We start from the raw sequence: 10,243 nt of genomic DNA on the forward strand, positions 1-10,243 counted from the left end.
TTTCATTTATTATTTATCCCTACCTCTTAACTATAATGGTGTTCTTATTGTTCTGGCTATGTTTTCCAATCCAGTAGTTTGGGAACAGGGCCATTCCTTTTATCACTTCAAACAGATTTTGAAGTAATGAGAAGAAAATTGAAATAAGAGGCACAGGGTGTGTCTCAGGGTGGGAGAAGAACAGTGTGGGCTTACTGTAATTTAGACTTGGAGTCAATTTCCAGCTTTGTCCTTTATGAGCCCAGTGAATTACCCTATGAGCCTTGAATTTTACACTGTACAGTGAATCTGACAAGCACTGCCTTATAGGACTGGCGGGATATATGTAACAGATAGAAAGCAACTGTCACTGTGCCTGTCGTACTCACATTAGGGAAAGGCAATTATTACTATGATTATCTGTGACCTCGGATATTATCATCCATCTAGCTGGAGTATTTTTTACATATAAGAGATGTCAGGAAGTATGCAGTGTTCTAGAAAAACACACACATATAATAAGACAAAATTCTGCTTAGCAATGAACAGTAAGTAATATGCTATCTCCACCCATCTTATTCCCCTTTACACTTGTTCCTTATGAAGTGAAGAATATATCACTCTCTTTTGTAATTAGAGCTTCTCCCATAACCTATAATTGCATGGGCAGGGGCTTCTTTGCCGAAACATCCCCAGTGCGAACATGAAGACTTTCAAAGAGCTGATACTCAATTAATAAATGTGTAAAATAAAAGGCATGAAACAAGAGGTCTGATCCACTAGGATTTATTTTCTCAAACATTATGGAAAAACATAAGCAACTCCAGGTGTATGTTTTTAAAATTTTTAAAAGAAAGACTAGTAAGGCAAACAAGAAGTGACTAGTTTTATATATGTCCCACAACTTTTTTATCTATTTGTCTACAGATGAACAATTCCATGTCTTGGCTGTAACAGGTAATGTTGGGTGCAGAGTAGGTAATATAATCAATAACGAACTAAGGACTTACTGTTCAGATGGGTACTAAACTTAGAGGCAAACACTTTTAAGTTATATAAATGTCTAATCACTATGCTGCACATATGCCACTAGTATAATATTATTGTCAAGTGTAATTTAACGACAAATTAAAACAGAAGTGGCCAATTTTTACTTTATCTATCCTCCTATATATCTATCTACTGCTCCCACGTATTTTAGTGTACAGTTAGTTCGTTCACATATTAACATATATTTCTATCCAAAAGCCATACTATCCTGTTCTGGATCACACAACATTTTGAAGGATTTCCAATTTCTATTTTTAAAACAAAACTCTTACTCCTAACTAGAAAGACAGTAATAAATGTGCAATCCGTGTCATTCATAAACTTCTATTCTTATGTTTTAGATCTAAATAAACATTCTGTCTAAAACAGGGGTACAAAACTTCCAGCCTGTGGTTCACATACGCTCTCAAAATGATTTGACCTGGTCCTGCCAAGGCATTAGCGGTGAGTTAGTTAAATGTTTCACCAAAACCAGCAGGCTATTTTTAAAGTTGATAATTTTGTATGACTCACGAATAATGTTCTAAATACCCAAACTGCACATGGCAGAAGAAAGGTTCCCCACACCTTGTCTAAAAGAACACCACTTGAAAATGCAAAAACCCCCAAAACAAACAAAGATAAGCCAACAAGATATTTTGCATATTAGGAAACTGCTTAACAGGCCTTTCATACAAAAACTGAAGACTCCACCTCGATTTCACTCAGAGTGTGGGCAACAGTTGGATATATTATCAAGCTCAAACCTTAGGAACCTTAGGCTTTACACTGGAGCCACCACTGGCCTTGGGAGGAGTGGCATCCCTGGTTGCGGCTTGGGCTCTGGCTTGCTTTCTCTCTTCCTCATCTTGCAAAGCCTCTTCATAATGGGGTGAGTAGTCAGTGGGCAGGGTATCATTGAGATCGGCTAAAAACTCGAGGACTTTCATCTTGCTGGTCTCAGCGTGGGCTCTTGGACCCCACAGGAACTCATAGCGTGGAGGATCACTGTTGGGCACAGGCTGGTACACCAGGTATTCTTCCTGCACCAAATCTTGGGTGATAAGCTTCCTGGGCTCCCCAAAAATGAAGTGAATCTTTCCATCATAGATGCCCAAATCATCCAGGAATTCCCAGATCTCCTTCTCAGAGGCATGGTTATCATTCAAGAAGATCACAGCCAGGAGAGGCATCAGGATCCCTTTGTTAGGAAATCTGAAGCCGCTGCTCACACTCTCATCTTCACTGTCGACAAGGGTGTAGCAATTACCGTTGGGCTTCACTTCTTTCACTTGCAGGCCAAAGAACCGATCCATGCGCTCAGAGGCTCTCCTGAGGATCTCAGGGAAGTCCTTCCTGAACCACTTGTGGATGATCTTCAGCATGTCTTCCTTTTTAATGAGATCATTCTTTTTATATTGATGCAGCAGGTACTCTACTAACATAATTGCCTTTTGATTTATAAGATCTTGGCCAGCATTCTTAGTGGAAGTTGAGGCCCCGGAAGAACTTTTACATTTCCTAACATGGCCTTTAGCTTTTACAGAAGATCTTTCACATGAGGCAGCTGCAGCACCACTGGTGGTGGCCAGGGCACCCTGAGGTGCCTGGAGAGTGCCAGCACCAGTGGAAGTTGAGGCCTGGGGGGATTTTTTACTTTTCTGAACCTGGCCTTTGGCTTTTACAGCAGAACTTTCACCTGAAGCTCCTGTTGCCGCACTGGTGGTGGCTGGGGCATCCTGAGGTGCCTGGAGAGTGCCAGCAGCAGTGGAGCTTGAGGGGGCGTCCCCCAAAACAGAAGAGGAGGAGCAAGCGGCCTCTCCTTCCTCTCTTGCAGGGGGCTGAGCACTCTTAACACCTGGGTCCTCAGCTTTGTTTTGGCGGCGTTTCTGCCGAGCTCGGAGCTTACTCTTATGACCACGAGGCATGATGGCTCTTGTTTAGGACAGCAGACAGGTGATTTGGGCACCTAGTGGGTGGGGAATAAGGTAATTTGAGCACCTTTAACAGGAAGATTTCACCTTGCATTTCCTGAAGGGTGCCTCTTCAGGCTTCCTAGAGGGCACTACTCTAGGATCCCACAAGTCTGTTTTCCTGGTCAGTCTGGCCCTTAAAAATCCCACTGAGAAACCAGATAAATTTTAGAGTCAAATCCACACTATGTACTATCAGCCCTGCCTTGAATTTACTCTTGTGACAGTAGGTGATTTCAGTGTAGCCTCCCTTGTTCTGGCATGTGGCATCATCCCTCTTTGTCCTCAGTATTACTGTACCAATAATAGGAAGGGCCTAGACAACCTACCCTCTGCTGCTCTAATGCTGCCACCAAAATGCTCCCTGGGACCCAGGAGAAAGAACTGGAGAGAAACTTTAGTTCACCTTCCCATCAGGGGATACCTAGTGCTGAGAATTTGTTGGGGTCCTTTATGTCATGAGTTCATTTGGATCCCCAGTTGTCAGTCAAGCCACACAGGACCCAATTCTGAGGTCTCAAATGGACTCCTGCTGATGTCATGATTTCTCCCTCTGCTGGCCTGGTACCACTCCCCTCAGACCAAGGCACTAATTTCACTATTAACCCTTAGTGAGGGCTGATGGGCACTCCTGCCTGACATCTATCCTTGAGGTGCACCAGTGGTGAAAATAGACAGGATTCTTGTTTTGATTGTTTTGTTAATCCTCACTGGAAGATAGCACGTATTTTTTTTTTGTATTTATTTATTTATTTATTTTCCCACTGGTTAATACGTTTATTACCTTACACATCTTTCTCATCCTTTCCCCTACTTACTAGGCCAGAAAAAAAACAAACAGCCAACTTCTTTCAGTCTTTAATTCCCTTGTCCAAGTTTTTTGTTTGAGAGAGTGGAAGAAAAGGAGGGAGAGAGAGAGAGAGGGAGAGAGAGAGAGAGGGAGAGAGAGAGAGGCGGGCATTGACATGAGTGCAACACATCGATTGGTTGCTCCCTCATGAACCAAACCAGGCAAGGGATCCACCTTCCACCTAGGTACCTGCCCATTGACCGATGACCAACTCCAGAACCCTTTGGTGCAGGCCGACCATCTAACGCGGAGGCACACTGACTAAGGCAGGGAGGATTCCTTGTGGCCCCACTGGCACACGGTGGCACATGCCCACAGTCCTCAACGGTCTGTCCCTGAAACCTGGCACAACACGAATTTAACACGAAATCCTCCCTCCGCTGCCCTGCGGTTGCCCCCTTTGACCGGATCTGTCTCCTCCCCGAGATGGCCTGGGAGGAAGCGAGTGCAACTCATCATGGCGATGAGCCCTAGCCTCCCAGGGGTGAACACTGGGCTGCGACTGTATTTGGCCCCCTCCTTTGTGGGAGGAGTCCCACAGCCTCCCTCAGTGTAACAGCCCTGGACCCTGGTAGAGACCGGGGCCCTCCCTCTTTGTACCCTCCTCCATTACCCCAAGGCCCTGGCCTCTCTGAGACACCACCTGAGGGGTAAGGGTCACCGCACGCGGCCTGCCCGCTCTGCTCCCGGCAGCCTTTGCTGAGTTTGGCGGGGTGACCGCCAGAGAGGAGGCTGGGTCGCTCTTTATCTATTTCCTTGGCGGGGCGGTCCCTAGAGCTGAGTACAGGGGCTGCTGCCCTGCGCGGCCTTTCACCCAGACAGGGCTGCTCTGAAGCACTCGGCCTCCATCTTGAATCCCTTTGGGGCCCAGGGGTCCTCGGTCAATAGGGTCGGGCCTACTCCCTCCCAAGGCCTTCCCCCAAAAACTTTCCAGGCCGCAGTATGAGGGCTGTGCTGGGGCCTGTGGGGCTCACAGCAGGGAAGGGTTGGGGGGCCTGCCTTTGTTTTGGGGGGGTGTGGTTTCCGCGGTTCCCACCTTGACGCCAGGCCAGTCCTTCAAAGCCGTCCTCAGGCAACCTCTAGGCAGGAGTAATGGCTGGAAGGTCCTCAACGCCCAAGTAGAAGTTGGTGGGTCCTTTCCCGCAGGGCTGTCCAGGGAGCGCCTGATGCCGGATGCCTGAAGGATTAGGGTCCCTGGGCCCCAGGTCCTCACTCAGGATCCCCACTTTTATGTCTGCAGAGCTTGGACGCCTCCCTCTACCGACACAAGTGGGTCTGGCGTCCACAAAGTCTGCCCTCCCCTGAGACCCAGTGAGGCAGGCAGTGAGGACGCCCTTTCTCTGAAGCAGGGGCCTGGGTCTCCCAGGCAGGAAGGGGGCGGTGCTGCGGGAGCCTCCCCTTGAGAGAGGCATGCTCTCCCTTAGCACTGCGTGTTCTCGCGGGAGCCTCCCTTTGAGAGAGACATGCTCTCGCTTAGCACTGCGTGTTCTCGCGTGAGGATGTTGTGTGACGAACAAGCTTCCTGTTTCTGCACAACTGGCCTTGGGTCCCTCCCCTAGAATACACGGGTGGAATGCGTGGATTCCTGCTCTTCTGTGTTTTCCAGGGCTCAGCTCAGTGCTGGACTCTCTGGCCCCTTCTAGTTTGGGGGTGCCCTCACACCACTCAGGACCTTCTCATAGTTGCATTCTTCTTAAAGTCGCATTCCCTCCCTCTGCAAAGTGGAAAACGTCCCTGTTAGTCAGAGGCCCTGACGTCCGTGAGGCCTCCCAGCCTCTAATCAGCCTGACATGCGCGCCAGGGGCTCCGCTGGGAGGACAGCGAGGAGATTTTGTGAGACCTCCTGTACGCTGTGGGGCTACCGTCAGTCCACACCAGGGCCCTCACTTTGAGAGATGGCCCGTCTGGTCACTCCGCCCTCCGCTTTCTGACACTGCTCCTCTTACACCACAATGCCTCTCGCCGAGAATTCCCGATTGGAGTCAGGGTTTACCACGTGATCATGGCCCTTCCGGGCCTCCAGGAAGAGCCAACAGGGACGCGTCTCCAGGACCTTACTCTCCTGGCTGAATCCTGCTGCTGCTCCTCACTGGCAGCCTGCACCATGTCTGTCAGAGCCTCGGACTCCTACTGCACGGAGGTCACCCTCCTGGGTTTTTGCTTGGCCCCTACACTGTGGCGTGATTGGTTCCTCAGCCCTCTTTCACGGGAGTCCTCGTCTTGGCTTCTGTCTCTTGGTTAGAGGCCCCCTGGGAAATGTCACCTCCCTGCAAACCCTTGAGCAATTTCCCTGTTGCAAATCTTGCAGAAAATGGCTCCCGTTTTGTGACTGATGTAAGATTAGGCAACGGTTGTCAGGGGAAAGAAAGCTGATACATTCTTTCTCTTCAGCAGCCAGACTTAGGGAATTTGCAAAGGATTCACGTTCTATGTAGGGGGTGGAGCCAGATGTTTGTGAGTCCTGACTGGGCTTCTGGGGGCATCTGGCTTCACATTGGTCAGTGATCATATTGTCACTCGCTATGATCTCATCGCTTTTACTCAAGTCTTACTCATTTCTGATTTTTATTTTTCTGGTTATGTCACTCAATCAACTCTTTTGGTCCCCGGGTCCTTCTTTTGATCACTTGAGATACATTTTGGAGCAGCAGACAAAAGTGGATTAGCTGACTCATGGCCAGCTGCAAGGAGCGGGCCCCTGTGAGCTTTGGACAAATCCAGACCTGGGGTTCTGGTCCCAGCTCTGTCACTTACTAGCTGTGTGAACTCAGGTACATTAGCGAACTCCGTGAGCCTCCGGTTCTGCATTTATGAAGGGGCTTTGCTAAGCCCTGTCTTGTAGGGCTGGTGGATTGGGGGGAATGTATGTATAGCGCCTGGCACAGTGCCTGGAATGCATTGAGATTTTTCACAATGTCTGATATGTTTCTGATTAGGATGATTTCATCGCCAGAAAATACCACTCACCTTAAAGCATTTAAAAATATATATATTGCGCCCAGTCAGTGTGGCTCAGTGGTTGAGCATCAAAACCTATGAACAAGGAGGTCACAATGCGATTCTTGGTCAGGGCACATGCCGGGGTTGTGGGCTTGATCCCCAGTATGGGGGGTTCAGGAGGCAGGCAATCAATGGTACTCTGTCATCATGGATGTTTCTATCTCTCTCTTTCTCTCTGAAATCTATATCTATATCTATATCTATATCTATATCTATATCTATATCTATATCTATATCTATATCTATATCTATATCTATATCTATATATATATATATATATATATATATATATATATATATATATATTCAGAGAATATGTGTCACTCTAGGACATGTAACCAAAACTCTGTCCAAAGTGCTATGTAAAAAGAAACTTAAAGTACATTTCCCCCCATTAAATTATATTTCAAGAGTGTGTGTATTTTCCCAGCTGAATACACCACAAGTTTTCTAGAATTTGGTTCAAAGACTAACACTTTCTTCTGACCTAGCTGACCATTAATGAAAACCTCCCCTATCTTCATTCATTGCACCATCACTGCAAGTCTGCACCTAAAGATGTTAAACGTCATTTTAGTAGAATGGGCTCTGATTCCCTAACCCACACAAAGAGCAACAGCCCAATGGCTGCCAAGTTTCCAGTCAGGGATTATCATGTGTGTTTTTCCCCCCTCAGAAATGCCCTGAAGATGATGTGCATCAAACACCCACTCTGTGCACTTTGCTCACCTGCACTGGGACAGGAGCGCGGGATGCATCCCAACGCTGTCCCAGGTGGAGATTCTCTCTGGGTTACTCATCATTCCAAAGTAACTGTAACAGTAATCTTCCAGTCCAGGTGCAAGTCTCTCAGCTCTGAGAACCACAGTCTGAGGGTGTGGTCCCTGCCCACCATTATCACAGCCTTGATGTGCCCACCATGCTGTGACCTTAAGGTTCCCGCCCACCACATGACTTTCACTTTCCCAAGTCTCTAACTGCCTCCCTAACCTCACCTCACAGATTCTACACTAGACTCCTCATCTGGAGCCTCCCGCCCCATTCTGACCCCTTAATTTCACTCGTCTGTGTACATTAGGAGTATCTCACCACCTACATTCTAAGAAAGCTGCTCTTAGACTCTAAAATTCTATGGGCAGCGCAGGTAGGGTCTAGTTTTCTTAGCATCCCCAGTACTAGCCAAGAGCATTCATTCCAAAGAGCAGATGCCAAGTTAATATTTGGACATGGAAAGAGCCAGTGTACAGGAAGCCAAACTTATTAGGATTTCATTTCTCCTACATTCTTGAAGAAGCTAAGTCAATCCAGGTACATATACTGCAATTTTACAAAGAAACTGAAACTAGCAATTGGCCATATTTTCCATTGTTCTTCACATCTCATGATCGCACGGACTTTACTCTGGGGTAATTCCCTTTTACACAAAAATCCATATTCCAATATCATGCTATCTCTCTTGTTCCAAATGATAAGAAATGACCCAAGGATTTTCAATTTGTTCCATAACGGCACAATTCCCAATTTTTTCTTCCCGATAAACTCCAATAAATGTGTGATCCATGTCACTCATACACTTGGGTTCTGGAGCAAAATAAAAGTCTATGTGAACGGAACAATCTTTAAAACAGAAAAAGGAAAAGGTTAAATCTCCAATTTCCCTATGTTGTACAGGCACACAAACATGTTACTAATATGCACTGTGTTCTCAGGAGCCCCACCTTGGCTCCTGACTAGTTACAAGGTTGGCTGCTTTCTTCAAGCAGAAAGTGAGACTCTGCCTCAGACCTCACTAGGATGAGAGGAGTTTCAGGACATGCCCTGGACTGCAAATTGGCCAGGGCAGCAATAGGGGAGCCCTGCTGCAGCTCTGCCTCAAGCCCTCTCTTTCTTACCCCGAAAAGCCTCCTGATGATGAAATGGGAAGGCACTGGCCATGGTATCATAGACCTTAGCCCAGTGGTTCTCAACCTCTGGCCCTTTAAATACAGTTCCTCATGTTGTGACCCAACCATAATATTATTTTCATTGCTACTTCATAACTGTAATGTTACTACTGTTATGCTATGCAGGATGGTCTTAGACGACCCCTGTGAAAGGGTTGTTTGACCATCAAAGGGGTCGCGACCAACAGGTTGAGAACCACTGCCTTAGCCAAACCCCCTCACATCATATATACTCATAGGAAAGCACCCTCTATCCATGTACAAAAGTCATACTCATTCTTTCTTATAGCTGCATAATACAGTGTGGTTATCCCATGTTTTTTCAATAAATATATTGATTAGCATTTATGTGTCTCCCTATCGGTGTGGGTGTGTCTTCAGGGTGGGTAAGCCTTAAAATGTGGAATTACTAGGTCACAGGTAAATGCATATTTAGTTGTGGTATATATTGTCAAATTCTGTATGGTAACGTTTTAAGAATTTTTGCATCCCTGTTCTAAATAATATTGCCATTAAATAATATTCTCAAGTAATATATTAAGAAACAAATAATTTTGAGATACCTTTACCTGGTCTAAATAAAGAAGTTATACTTGCTTCCTAAATAACTTTTGGAAGTTTTGTTTAATTTTCCATACTCTGGAATGACTTGTGTGATGAAATTTGTACATTTTGCAAGACTATAGAGAGTAATGTAACCCATGCTCCAGTTATTCATTTCCGAGCTACAGCTAACACATGGCCAATCCTGTGCCACGTATATACAACCTCAGCCTCCAGAGTATTTTCTTTAGAGTTTATTTTATTCTTATTTTTAAGAATGTCTTTATTGTTTTTATTTATTTATTTATATTATTCTTTATCGTTGAAAGTATTACTGTACATATGTTCCCCTTTCTCTCCATTAACCCCCTCCGGCTGGCCCCACCCCACCCCAGGCCTTCAGCACCCTAAATTCTGTGTCCATGGGTTGTGCATATATGCATACAAGGTCTTTGCTTCATTACCTCCCACCCACTCACCCTCCCCTGCCTTCCCTCTGAGATTGAACACTCTGTTCCATGCTTCCATGTCTCTGGATCCACTCCATTCACTAGCTAATTTTGTTACTTAGATTCCACATATAAATGAGATCATGTGATACTTGTCTTTGACTGACTTGTTTCACTTAGCATAATACTCTCCAGGTCCCTCCATGCTGTCTCAAAGGGTAAGGATTCTTCTTTTTTGCTGCTGCATAGTATTCTTTTTTACTGCTACATGGTATAAATGCACCACAGTTATTTTTATCCACTCATCTACTGATGGGCGCTTGGGCTGTTTCCAGATCTTAGCTATTGTAAATTGTGCTGCTATGAAAATAGGGGTGCATACATTCTTTCTGATTGGTGTTTCTGGTTTCTTGGGATATATTCCTAGAAGTGGGATCACTGGGTCAAATGGCAGTTTCATATTTGATTTTTTGAGGA

The 10,243-nt window shown here is 45.8% G+C and overlaps 1 protein-coding gene across 1 annotated transcript; it reads right to left on the reverse strand.

Moving 5' to 3' along the window:
* Positions 1-1,769: 1,769 nt before the first annotated feature.
* On the reverse strand, positions 1,770-2,936 carry LOC118653587 (melanoma-associated antigen B2-like). The gene is made up of 2 exons (XM_036304226.1): positions 2,708-2,936; positions 1,770-2,575 (listed from the first exon to the last, which is right to left on the reverse strand). The coding sequence occupies exons 1-2, from the start codon at positions 2,934-2,936 to the stop codon at positions 1,770-1,772; spliced, it is 1,035 nt and encodes a 344-aa protein (XP_036160119.1).
* Between the last annotated feature and the right edge of the window lie 7,307 nt (positions 2,937-10,243).

Source organism: Myotis myotis, unplaced genomic scaffold (assembly GCF_014108235.1).
Source record: "Myotis myotis isolate mMyoMyo1 unplaced genomic scaffold, mMyoMyo1.p scaffold_m19_p_4, whole genome shotgun sequence".
In the NCBI taxonomy this organism is placed as follows: Eukaryota; Metazoa; Chordata; class Mammalia; order Chiroptera; family Vespertilionidae; genus Myotis; species Myotis myotis.